The 14,256-nt window shown below is 39.4% G+C and overlaps 1 protein-coding gene across 1 annotated transcript in view; it reads left to right on the plus strand.

The window, feature by feature from the left end:
* Positions 1-14,256, plus strand: part of CPA6 (carboxypeptidase A6) — an 82,267-nt gene that overhangs the window by 27,997 nt on the left and 40,014 nt on the right. Inside the window, exon 2 of the mRNA XM_068187204.1 lies at positions 8,529-8,604. Coding sequence (XP_068043305.1) covers positions 8,529-8,604 — 76 coding nt within the window. The remainder of the gene's footprint in view (positions 1-8,528; positions 8,605-14,256) is intronic.

The raw sequence follows: 14,256 nt of genomic DNA on the forward strand, positions 1-14,256 counted from the left end.
GAGAAGAGCTACAGGGACATCTCATGAAACAATCTCCAGTTATCTCATCAACCAAAATTATTTCCTTACTCTATTAAATTATTTCTCCAAAGATGAAAATAATTTTGGATTGAATATATTATAAGCTTTACATGTATTATAATGAGAGGAAGAGAGTACTATTAGAAAAGACCTGGTGGTCATAAGATATTTCTCTTTGCTGTTAAAGGAAACTATGTAATACATATGACAAGTGTTTTTTTCTGGGCAACCTATAGACATTGTGTTTAAATTTGAGGAGAGCAAAAATAAAGTTGAAATAAACACAAATTTAAGTGAAGAGCATGACTTATGAAAATAAAAGTAAGATTTCTTCTTCTCTGTTTTTTAAAGATAGTAGTATTATCTGATCCTTGAAAAGAAGTCATCAAGACAGATAAATTACGTGCCCCATTCAGTGGTTTTCACACAATTGAAAATGTGCAAGTATTTGACTGCAGTGGCAAGTAAAGGTCAAGTAAAACCATAACTTATAAAAAGTGGAGTTGAGATAGTTTATGTTCTATAAATTAAGGATTTTCTATGAACTTCAAACATTCAAAAGAAAAGGTTTAACCCTTACACTTGTGTGTGGTAAGATATTTACTAATATCAGAAAAATAGCTATTTTACTTCTGGTTATGTGGGATTTTTAATATAAGCAAAGTTTAAAAAAAAACCAATTTTAGCATGTTTTGTTTGTGGTAGTGCATACTGAACTTAGGCAATTTTATCAAAATACAACCAGTTTAAAATTTTCATTAAAGACTGTAGGAGACTGCTTTCATTGAAAATATACTTTATATTTTCCAGGTTTGTAGCTTGCTTGAACAACCAAAAGTGGGGGTTATTTCCAACCTTTAAGCATATTTCAAAATTCCACAACTGTCTCCAAAACAAGAGAGCATGAACATCTCTTGTTTGGATTCTTGGCTGTTATTCTACAAATACCAATACACCAAAAAAATTGGAGATATGGAAAATACTGTATTTTTTGAAAAAGAAAAGGAGTTTTTTTTCAACATTATTGAGGGCTGTGGAGTAAATTCAGGATGTTTCAAGACTTAGGAAGAGTTGTAAAATTTTGTTCTGTGAAAGCTGTATATAGTGCTTTCCACCTATTTTCCCTGCCTCACTCCCTTTACCATGGCCATCAGGAAGATTAAGAGCCATGAGTTTATTTTTGTCTCCATACTCTCACAAGTTTAAAGGATGAGATCATCCCTGCTTATAGGGGTGGGGAGCTGAACCATGCTTACGCTGCCAGCGTAGCTCTGCACCCCAGCCTGTCCATCAGGCTTTGCAGGCAGGCGTCTGGTCTCAGAGTCAGGCAGAGTGCCAGGCTTTGGCAAGTACCTGTGCTTCAAGCACACCCACCATGACAGAGCCCAGAGTCTTGCCGCAGTCAAAACAATCCACCATCAAATGTCTCTAACCAAATACAGAGTCTGTGGTTTTTACACATGAACAGATACAAAGCATATGGAGCTCAGTGTAAGGAACCTTTTGCCAAACTGGCACTGAACCTCACTAGAAGTGACCTGTGGTTATTTGTTCAAGGTCTTGAAGGAATCTGGGTAGAAAAAGTTTAATGCAGTCCTCTTCCACTTAACCATTTCTCCCTTCACCCTTCTGCTCTTGGTATCTATATTCTGTAACAACCTTCTGACAGATCTGGTGTTCTTTCTTTCACTGAGGCCAAGAGCAAGTCTGCTGCACAGAGGCCCAAGATATTTAATTTAGAAATAGTTCCTGCAGTTGTCTCAAAATGTACATGGGGCTTAGAATGAACTGAAGCAACTTTGAAGCTCAGAAAAAGCCAATGAGCTTTTGTGTGGACTTCAGAATTATAGCAGCTGCAGGAATGTGCAGGGCATGGACTGGACTCTGGCCTGAGCTTAAGCTAAGTGATCAAGACATGAATAAATGATAGGACATGACATGAGAAATTGCTGAATATGACAGTGTGAGAATCTGACAAAAAATTCAGAGAGTACTATCAAGTACAGCTAGATCTTGCAGAAGGTAAAGGAGGAGGTCATCAGAACTCATCCCCACACAGGTCACCAATTGTCAGCATTGGTACTTGGCACCAATCAACAGTAGATGGGAACTGACTGCCACCATTAGTTTATTATCTTACTGTAAGACTTTCATACCTTCTCTCTCTCTGAGTTCTCATGGGCAGCTCCTCGCAGCACTGACTCCTTTTCTCTTTCTTCTGCACAGCTGGCTGACTTCCACCTGTCCCTATCATAACCACCTGACCCTTTCTGTCCCTAGCAGCACATACTAACCCATACTAACCCTTACTGCCCCTAACATGACCACCTGACCCTTACTCCTCACTGCAGCACAGCCCCCCAACCCTCTAACTCTCCTCTCAACTACCTGACTCACTCTTTTATCCCACCCATCCTTATTGGACCATCCCTACTGGACACAGCTGTGACCTATAAAAGGCAAGGCTGTTCCTACTCTTTGGTAATTAGTACAGCTGCAACTCCTCAGGGGAGAGATTGCCTTCAGCACTACCTCTATTTTCTCACTATCCATCCTCCCACAGGAGGTATTTGAGAAAAGGTTGAATTTCACAGGTAACTGAAAGGGAGTAATGGGGATGTTTTTTGGGCAGCAATACCTGTGTAACCCTATCAGTGATACCACATGAAGCTGAGATTACCTAGAAATGCCAGATTTGGGTACCAATATAGCAAAGCTGGCACCAGCTGGGGAAAAGTAATTAGGGATGGGTTGTTTATTTGAGAGGAGGTAGCAAAAGCAAGGTAGAAGTGTGGTGAAAGGGAGGATGAAGAACAGGAAAAAATGTATGCAACTGATGTAATCAGATCTGTCCAGGACACTGGCTGGGGAGTAATTGTTTGCTACAGCCTAACCAGGTCATTAAATCAAGCTTGTCTGCCCCCACCACACAAGTTCAAAATGCTTCTGCAGGATAAATAGGGAGGAAAAGGGGAAGCTTTCCTCTTTGGGCAGAGGAGCACCCAGATGGACAAATAAATTTTCTGGTCCTGTCAAGCCTATCCCAGGCCTGACAGCGTCACCATCTACTCCTTGCTTCCTTACAAAGCACGGAGCAGCTCGCTTTATTGCTGTAAGCCATGGCAATAGAGCAGTAGATGGGGTTATAGCAGAAGCTCCTTTCAATAATATGTTACCAGAATGATGATGATCCTTTCTTTAAAAGTAGCAGTAGTTCAAATAATATGTCGTTGGAAGGATTGTATCCAAGTTAAACAATGATCAGCTGTTTCATGCAAATATGTTATTACAGTATGTTTCTTAGGAAATTAATATGAATGAGTATATATGCTGTTTCATTTAAGCAGACTACTGCAGCCCCCCCCCGGATCTTAATCCTGCACAGTTAGCACTATATTTCCTTGTCATCTGGTTGCTTGATTTGGTCTGTTTGTTTAAGTGTTTATTGGTCTTGTTACTTCTTATTTTATTTTCTGCCCTGAATCACTGCCTTCTTTCTCGCTTCTTTTGCACATGATTGGGTGACAGCTGATGAAAGCAAGACAACATTCATTACCATACACAGTTCAATTTTCTTTTTTGAGACAGAGACATGTACTGAAGGAACTGGTTCCCACTTCTTGTCTTTAGGTTAGGTGGCCCTATAGCCAGTGTTTATGAGACATGGGACACCAGGATTTATGGGAAAAACTTTGTTCTTTAGTTGAAATGAAAACTGAAATTTTTGCAGATACTAACATTCCCCTACCATATGTCTCTGAAATGAAGCTGTGCAGAGGAAGACTGCTAGTAATATAGCATTGCTTTAGTCTGTAAAGTTTCCTGCTGGGTAAAGAAACCCTTTTTGCACCTGAAAAACATCTATGAAACTCAGATATTCCATGCTTGGGAATTAGCATATAAGTTCAACTTCCCAAGAAGTCATTCTGTGCTATGCTGATAAATATAACACAATAACATACTTTGCCTCCTCAGCATTTCTGCCCACGTTACCCAAGCACCTATTTTTCGTTCAAAATTATAAATTATCTTGCTCTTTCTTATACTAGGAATGGTCTCAGTTTTCCTGCCTTAATAGCTAAAAGGCAGAAAATATATACATTGCTATCTAGACAATACAAATGGTGTTCTCTTCTGTTTGGATCAGCATCTGCTGTAATACAGAAAACCATAATGAAGGGCTCAGTAAGTTTTGTAAAGTTCCCTTTCCAGATGTACCCACCAGGACTCAGGAAGAAGCCCAGCCTTATTTGTCTGTCTTGATTTTGTAACAGTATTGAATCACAGTTAAAACTCTTCATCCCAGTAACAGAAAGAGAGAAAAGCATTAATATTTAATTATTTCTTAGCCTTTTGACTATCCGAATTTAGTGGAGGAAAGGGAATGAAGCAATTGATTTTTCATCATAAATGATATCTGATGGCATATTGGGAGTTAACAAGAGGCTTTAATACTGTAGATCTTTTCAGATGTGTCATTCAGCCTTAATGAACCTCTAAAGTGCAGCAACTATGGCAGTTTTTTCTCAAGAACTGTAATCCCTCCTCTACTATTTTCTCAAGAACTGTAATCCCTCCTCTACTATTAGGAATGGATGCCTGTAAGTGAGGATTTTTTTTTCCTATTTTTTCTATAGGTATTTGATTTATAGCATATCACTTCTTAAACCGTGTTTAGAATACTTGTAGAGCCTTTATAAACATACTTTTATTTAATTCCATGGGAGAGCAGAAATCTGATTAAGGTTCACATTAGTCAGGAGAATAAAACAATAAAAAGGATTTTCCTGAAGGAAATGAGGAATTTATATAAATGCAGTTCATGCCATGTGACTTCATCAGGAAAGTTTTATGAGAGAGAACTGCTAATTCCATCAGTAAAGAAGTCGTAGATGTGCTGCAGAATAGTTTCTTTGGATCCATCTGGTCTGTTCATAGATGAGTAAAACTATGAAGTAAATGGGAAAAAAGTAAATGAAAAAGCCAAAGAAATAAACCAAGAAGTTTTAGTCCCCATTGGCATCAGGGAGTATCTCCCTTCCCAGGGCCACGTAGCATATTCTGTGTTTCAAAAGCAGCTGTGTCATTTCTCATGCTGTTCCCGAAAAATGTAAGGGGGTGATGAAGGGAAAAAAAGTTGTCATTGCATGTCAGTGCTGGCCAACAGCTGGTCACCGATTTTGCTCGGACATAAGGCTGTCCCTGGGGACACCAGCCGTCTGGCTTCTACTCTGCTCACCACACTCATTCAGTCAGTTCATTTACTAAAGCTTGTGTTCTGCTCTTGGCAAAGGCTTTCAACACAATTTTGTGTTTACACAAAATTCAAAAGATCTCACTAAGTCCTAGCTTTAAATTCCATTAGCCTAATTGCTAGGGGTAAATTGAAAGTTTGTCATGGTGGACATAAATTTCTACACTAATTTATACAAAATATATCCCATCTTGCTGTTTGTTGAGATTTTTTTTAAATAGGGTTTTAAAAAAAAGATTTAAAGGCATAATGGTTAGAAAAATAACCTTACCTGCATAAATCAGCAGATTGCTGACATATGTCTGCAGGCAGCAAAACTTTCCCTAGATGAATATATATATGATTACCTGTTTCTTTCTCCTCAGCAGCTTAGCATAAAGGATAGCATGGGACCTCACCAGGGGATGGTCCTGAGTGTTTGGGGTGCAGCTGCCATTTATCAACCACATTAATACATGATCTGATAGATTTTGTTGGCTTTTAAATAATGAGTAGGTTACTACATTTTTACCCTAAATTCAGTGTGTATTGCATAGTATTTAAGGTAATCAGTGGATTTTTTAGTGTGAAAGGTAACCAGAAAAACTATAAAGCTAAAAAATTACTTTAGGACTGTAGATATCTGAAATAAAGCTAGATCACCTGTGTTTTGTTGAAGACTGCATAGTGATTATCCACTGACTATCCAGCCTACAGAAGTGGGTGTTAGCAGATAGTTCTCAGGAATCCAGTGTGTTCCCACATCTTGCATGCACAAAAATTGAAAGGGCTTTGCCATAGCTTAACCATCTTTTAATAAAATACTGAAATTACCATGCTAAACTGCTTGCTATGAGTTCTCTAGCAGCAGACTCAGCCACAGCTTGAAGCATTTTCCAATAAAGTGTCAAGTGATCAATCTGTCACAGTACCAATACTTTCTTCTCTAGGGCAGGTTTTTCATCACATTGGAAATGACAGAGTTGCTGAGCTAATCGAAGACAGTTTACAGTATTAATTCAAGACCATACCTAAGTGATAGCCACTCCTTCAAAATTCCATTACAGCTGTGTAACACATGCTTAGCTACTTATTTCATTAAAATCTGGTTTTTATATTTTGGTTGTACCAATGCTTCCAGAAATGTCTGATGAATCTTTATTAGCTGCATCAACTTCCTGGGCAATCATTACTTCTTTATTACTTTTTCATTATTTTCTTCTTAACAGCAGTTTAGTACTTAGAAAGACATGAATAAAGGAAAAAAATATTACTTTTGTATGTATGATACATCAAAAGCATCTATTTTCCTTTAAAAGATGCAGCAGTTGTAGTGCTCTAAGAGATTTATCCCTCTCTGTGCAAGCTCCAAAACAGGAGGTTAAACTTGGCTTTGAAGCCTAGTAATTTCATAGTAATTTCTCCTAAATTTTTTGGGCTGCCAAATTATAACAAGAGAGCTTTCAGAAATCTTTTTTTCTTAGGCGTAAACCAATTGTCCAGTAAGGTCAACAGCAGGCAAGGCAAACGAACTAAGGTCCACACCTGTGGGTGCATCAGTGTTATTGCAGCAGTAGCCTGGAGTCTAACTGGACTAAAAACTTTAATGCCATGTAGGAGTTGGAAGGCTGTGGACCTCTCAGCAAGGGTGAGAACCAAAACTGGAGAGCTGAGACAGAAAGAAGGATCAGTGGCTAACCAAGGGGACCAAATGTTGACTGTAGAGAAAAGACTAAAAATTAATAGGGGGTAAGGGGAAATTATTTCCAGAAACAGGTAAGCCACTTCAGAACTCAGAACTTATTAGTAGTGCTTTCTTCGGAATTGGCAGTGTTTAATGCTTACCTATGTATGTATTAAGGATTCTTGCAACAAAGGTGAGTCCTACCAGAGCTGTGGCTGCAGTTCACCAAAGGCAAGACCTAATGCCTGAGAACAGCAGCAGCTTGGGAGCCTTGCTAGAACAGTGAGCCAGGAAGGGCACACTCAGCAGTGCTATTTCTAGTTGGCCAAATACCTTCTCACCAGACTCAGAACCTTCAGCAAAGGAGGAGAGCTCACAAGATACTTAAGGATCAAAGGGAATGTCAAGGGAAATTCTACTGTTTAAAATTCCCAGATAATATAGAAACTGTAGGTAAAGAAATTGTTTAAAAGGCATTCTGGCCTGGAACTGTAGAAATAAAGATATGCATGACCACCAAGGTCTCTTGGAAGAGAAGTACTGATTAGCAACAATATAAATTAAAAACTCAAAATGTAAGAAAATGCCAGAATTCACATTGGCCACTTAAAGTTATTTCATCCTTCTTGTGTGTGGCTGATATTTTAGTTACATGATCATCCCCTCTATTTTCTGTGGTCTCCAGCATTCCATTGGTCATGACAGATGGTGGTCACTGGAGGTTCATTCAGTTTCTTGTTTCCTGTTTGCAAAATTATGTCCATTGAGATCATAGAATCATAGAATGGCTTGAGTTGGAAGGGATCTTAAAAGTCATCTAGTTTCAGCCCCCCCTGCCACGGGCAGGGACACCTTTCACCTGAACAGGCTGTTCAGAGCCTCATCCAACATGGCCTTGTACACTTCCAGGGATGAGGCATCCAAAGCTTCTCTGGGCAATCAGTTCTTGTGCTCCTCACAGCAAAGAATTTCTTGCTTGTATCTTACCCAAACTTACTCTCTTTTGGTTTCTGTTAAAGAAAGTGAATAAAATCAGCTACTATTATCTAGAACCTTCTGAGCATGTATGACCAGCTATTTACTTCACAAAATTTGTGTAAGTTTTAACAGGTAAAGCAAAAGGCATGCCCCAATATGAAGATCACCTCTTTTCTCAAGTCAACTCCCCCCTTGAATGCATGAAACAGTGAACTTTTCGAAGTCCATTAAAGCTTTAAACATGAAAAAACAATGCATTTTACTTAATCTCATCCTCAGAAACAGATCAATCATTTTGGAAAAAAAATATTTTTTTTGTTCTGAGGCAGATGTTCAGTATGGAAGATGTCAGCCTGAATGGTTTAACTTGGAATGAACAAAACATTTGCATGTAAATTGAAGGTCAAGCTGACACTGCTCTGTAAAGAGCAAATCATTTATATGGAAGTGCATAATTCAGCAGCAAGTTTAGAAGCGGAGCTCCAGCTAACCCAGCATTTTGCAGGTGCTGAAAAAGAGCACAATTACAGTAGCTATCTGAACCCAATTACTGTCCCTTTGTATTGCTGCAAGGAGTCTTAAAGTATCAATTCAATTTTCTGTTATTGGCAGTGATAAAGTCATACGAGTTGTTCCTGAGAGCGAGAGGGAAACACAGATCCTGAGGGCTGCATTCAACAGGCTTAAGGTGAGTTTGATTATTTTCATCTTCTTTTTCTGATCTTTTTTGAAGACTGTAGAGGATTCACTGACTTGCCTTTCATTTGGCACTCCAAATTATTTTATTATCTGGAAAAAAGTCTTTGCCCATTAAATTCCTAATTTACCAATAAAATAGCATAGGTATTAGATTCATCATGCCTGACAAATTTAACAACACTTAATTCATTAAAGTGATGCAGGTGCCATATTTGTAAATTTGCTTTTTTTGCTGTTACACTTCTTGCTAGCATACTGCAAGAAGCTAGCATAGCTGCTTCATTATCTGCTTGATGGTGTAATTTAAAACACTGAGTTAGTTCAAGTTGTGAACACAAAGAGGAATATGAAAAAGACTTCAGTTTAAGAATCTCTCTGTCAGAATAATCTTCTAGAGGCAGGTGACAGAGTGTCTAGGATAGTAAGCAAAAATCTTTCTTCCCTGGCCTTTCCCGGCAGATATAAATGAAAAGCAGCAGTGCCACTGCAGCAGTGCAGCACAGGAGCACTCTGCAGCATGCTGCTTTGCTGGCACAGCTTACAAAGGCAGAGGCAATACCTTTCCACAGCAGTCTGGCCCACTGTCTCAGAGGATGGGGACTACCTGTAAGCCAAGTCTATAGTCCTAAAAAAAAAGGACTGTACCATGCACATGCACTGCCCCCAGGCACTGTGGGAAAGGGATAAGCTGTGGGTTCTCTGCTTCCTTTTTCTACCTCTGTGGGGTCAGGATTGAAGGCACTTGAGACGATAGTTCACTCAGGTGTTTATTGTTTCTTATCAGTGTTACAGCCTCACAGCTGTGAGTTCTGCCGTCTTTCATTAGCAAGGCACAAAATGCCAACTATCTCTTGTTACAAGGTCTTTTAAGGCTAAACTATCCAATTAAGAAATGAAACCAAAATTATTTTCCCTTTTAACCCAATAACTGATCACTCAAAGTCTGCAATGCGGACTTTTCTGTCCAATTATAAAATACCACCCAAACCCATGAAGAACAAGGAAGGAGAAGGTGAAGAAGAAGGTAAAGAAGAACAACCTGTCTCCACCCTAAAACCCCCATTTTGCTTCATATTTATTACTGTATTATAAAACCCCAAACTCTAATTTTTCCACCCTGTGATATTATACACTTCTAACCAACTACACAACTGTAATCCCAGTGCTATCAATCAATTTTGGAAGCCTTCTCCATAGCCTCAGGTCAAATGCAGTGATCTCTGCGGGTCTGTGCCTTTCAGCACAGAAAGTTTAAAATTCTCAGCACCCAGAGTTCCAACAATAAGCTTCATTAATAGCCACCAGAACAGCCTAACCCAAGCAGAATCAGGGAAGTAACAGCTTAATCAATATGTTGAGTGCCACAGCATTTAGAGCATGTGCAAAATCTTTGGACTGTTCACTGCCTTGAACTCCAGCAAACTATGAGGCAGTCTGTGATGTAATTCTGCCTCTATTGTTGAAACCTTACATAAATGGTTGTGTTCTCAGTGAGGAACAAATGAAGGTGCATATAATTTTCTAGTCCCATAGTTAACATCTGGGATACAAGTAAATCAAGTCTCTGTCTGCATACCAAATAAAACTAAGGTGTTAGAAGAGTTCTTACACCCAACTTTCAATTATGATGAAGCTTTCTTGTTAGTGTTTTTTTAAAGAAAGAGGACTGAGCTACCTCAAGTACCTTAGCCCAGGAGAAGGCTTACTGCTGTGAATACTTCAGCAGTCAAGACATTGACACCTTACTAGCTTTAAGGAGGAAAGCTGAGGCTGTCTTCATCACATCTGCATTTCTTAAAGCTGTGTTTTGTTAGTTCCCCATTCAAGATGCTGTACTTTGTAACCCTCATTCTCAAGACATCCAGCCTGTGCACATGTTGCATGAAAACTTTCAAAGTTCAACAGAGGCAGTGTCATGATGCCATGGATTACCACACTTTGCACTGCAATGCCCAACTCTCCTAAAGAATATTGTCTTATATTTGTTTCTGCACTGTTTATTAAGGACCTGACCTTCACCTGAGAATGTTACTGTAACACCCCAAAAAGGATACTTGTTTTACTCCCAATTAGGAAAATACATAACAATAAACCTGAACAATACATGTGGAAGCTGTTTTTTGCATTAATTTCTCCCCCCGGATGTTGGAACATACAGAGGGAGCACATGTGGCTTTTCCTTTCTCCTACTGTAAACCCTGCAAAGCAAAGGGGTTACTCACCTTCCTGTAACTGTTTCTCATTACAGGGCTCCCTTAGGCTCCCAGAAAGAGATTCCTTCAAATCAAAGTGGGAGCAGTAGAAACTTGAATAAATAATGGCATACTGTAACTCTGAGAGCAGGATAATAAATTTTTGGCAAACTTCAGCAGCCTCTGACTAGTTAATTAGAAAATGATTGATTCTGATGAGAAACTAAGCTGAGGAGATTGAAAGGAAGACTCAAAAAAGAGAGAGTGTAGTGACACCCAGTTTCATGAACACAGGCTGGGTTTGGCTGCATGTCAGGTCTTAGGGCTCTTCCATCTGCAGCTGCTTCACTGCCCATCTGCATGGGGTGGAAGAGACACCCGAGTGAATAACAAGTAATAAGTATGTTTAACATTAATTTACCATATTTCCATCCCGCAAAAAAGATCTCAAGTTATTCACTCATGAAGAACTGGATCAATAATGACACTCCTCAGAAATGCCCAGTCCTTATAATACCAGCAGAAGTCAGTTGTGGCTGCAAGTCATCAGCCCCACTGAAGAACCATGTATTTGGAGTTGTGCAATTTTTAAGTCACCATGTCAATTCTCCCCTGTCTTTCTCTCCCCCCGAGACTTACAGAGTTGAAATTCAATGGACAGTGGATTTATGTTCTGTTTTTCAAATACAAGCCTTTAAGCACAATGTTGAGTATATGCTCTGGAGAAAATGGAAGACAGTGCACAAAAAAATTCCAAAACCCTCAGTAGTGCAAAATAAGCTGCAAAGAAGCCCCAGATATAGTCCTGTTGCCATCTTAACACAATATGCCTGACAAACAACAGAAATATGAGCAGGAGTGTCAACAGAGATATAATTACAAAGACTGCACTTTGGATATTTTCATTTTTAAGTCAGAAAAACAGAACTAGTTTAAAGACACATCTCCTTTGAATCTATTTTGGTTTGACCAGTAAATTAATACCAACCTGTTACATTACTTACACATTCTGTTCCTCAAGGGGAAAATAAAGATGGAACCAGGATCCTTTCAAGACATTACAGTTTTGTTATGTTATTCAGGGTTGTGAAAAATTCAGTTTTCAACCTGGGGTATGATATGGCCTGATAGTATTCTCTACCATTGTCAGTATTATAAGAACAAGAAAAGTCAATAGAAATAAAACTTGTTGATGAATTGGGAAGAATACATGCACTTGGGTTTCAATTCAGATGTCTTTCTCTACCCTGGAAAGTTGGTCTATTAGAGATAAAGTGTATTTCAGAACACCAAAAGTTACACTCTCTAGGAATGTCAGGATTGGTCTCCATTAGTCAAACAGGAACTGTGGTGCAAAAGTCATTTGGGGAGCCCAGTTTACCCCTGGTGAGATCCATGCACAGCATAAATATTTTGAATAAATTCCCAGGACAGTGCAAGCACAGGATAGATTCTGCACAAATGGATTGTATGCCTGTTGCAGGATTTCCTTGCACAGAACAGACCATCTGTGGTAATAAGGCAAAGGGAACATAATCCCTCCCAACCCAGGCTTCCTCCTCACTGTGTCTGGTGGAGGGAGGTTTTCTGTAGATTTGTGGTGTTCTGTGCTCATTCCAGCCATTTCCTTTTGCCTTCAAATTTACACTTGTAAGGCAGAGTGACTTAGCCTTTTCTTCTGGTGTATGTCTCATAATCTAAAGAATTATAAGAAAAACTCCTCTCTGTTCAGTTCAAATGACCCTATCCTTCTGAAGGGCATTAGCACAAAGAAGCTTGAAAAAATAATCCTGATGATCCTATTGCAAAGGCAATGTATTTTGGTGTCCGGCAGAGACTAAAGCAAACACAAAGACACCCCTCTTTATTGTCTTCTGATTTGGACAAAGGGAAAAGAACCAAGAAGAAAATAAACCAGCAGTGAAAGAACAGCAATGCGTCATTTCACTCGTTTTATCTGCCAGCTTCTTAATTACTGTTCTTACCACTGAATGTTCCTGCATAGATTTTGTCTTTTACAGTCTGCTCTAACACCGGGGCAGTGGGGAAGGAAGTGGTGAGAGCTCTGCCTTTTGCCATACTGAAGCCAATGCCATGAGGTCAGTAAGGTCCATCCATTTTGGGAAAAGCACCAGACACCAAAGGAATACTTTCCCAAATGTGCCTTCACAGAAACCTACACTGAGACATCCTTGAAGGATCATCCTGGAACTGGCTATATGTCTTGATGTATTTGAAGTATCTTAGAATGTGTCCCCAGTGATTAACTTGGACAGTGACAGTTGAGCCAAAACATAACCCACAAAATTCATATAAGAATTTAAAGGACTACTGGGAGTTTTTAGTCCTCATGGAAACCTCTTGATGTCAAACAGGACTGCTCTTCTACCAATACCTGAGCTGTAAGGTCAATTCATACACTTTTACAGAAGGTGTAGTCCCTAAGAATGTCTGAAACCTAGCATCTGGAGCTCTATAGGAGGGATATTTGTCCCTGCTTTTTTAAGGGCAAAAATAAAGAGTCCATATAATGCTTGGTGTAACAAATCCCTGAATTCTACCCCAATTGTCCAGGCTCTGTTACTGTATGAATGCCATTGCCTATACTGAGTGAATAATGGATAATGAATGTTTCATTCCACACATTTTACTTTTGTTCATGAATTGCCCAGTAGCAAATCACATTAGTCATAATCACTTGCTGAGTAATTTCCACAAATTAGTTTTGGTCTGTAGCTCCACTGCCCACAGTACTTTGTTATTAATCATTATTATAAATTGATTCCTTCATAAGCTGGTTCTGTTAACTTTGAGGTGACAGAATATTGCTTTTTTTTCCCTGGTTGGGTGAACATAGCATGTAGATCTGCACTGCCAGTAATAATAGCCAGCCCTACAGATAAAAATTTTTCTGCTGTGAGTTCTGTAAAATTGCCTGAATGTGCACGTATTTCACCAATATCCTCAGCTACAGTAAAGAAGAAATATAGAAGCCTAAATATACTGAGTCAGATCAGCTGCATTCCAGCTCAAAGCAGCTCTGGCCCTGACCGCTCTTGTCTCAGCCAGGCTGAGCAGAGTTCCCTGTGCCTCCCCACCAGCCCTTCACTGTAGGACTACATCTCTCCAGAACAAGTTCTCAGGAAGTTCTGTTGTGCATCATGCACTGCTGTGTATGCAATGATTTCTTAGGGCAATACGTGTCTGAGGTCAGAAGAAATGAGACAAGTGGGGAACAGAAAGCCATGCTCTTTTTTGAGGCAGGAGATAGCAGTTTCTGCTTTTTACTGAGTGGCAGAGGTAATAGCAACTGGCAGATGCCATCAGTATGTGTACAGCAGTATCTCTTGTCTCCAGCATGTTTCTACATAATTTCTATCAGTCTCTGTGGGGAAGAAAAATAAGACCCTGGTAATTGTGCTTCCTACCAGCAGCACCACCCCACATCC

This window comes from Anomalospiza imberbis, chromosome 1, assembly GCF_031753505.1.
Source record: "Anomalospiza imberbis isolate Cuckoo-Finch-1a 21T00152 chromosome 1, ASM3175350v1, whole genome shotgun sequence".
Lineage (NCBI taxonomy): Eukaryota > Metazoa > Chordata > Aves > Passeriformes > Viduidae > Anomalospiza > Anomalospiza imberbis.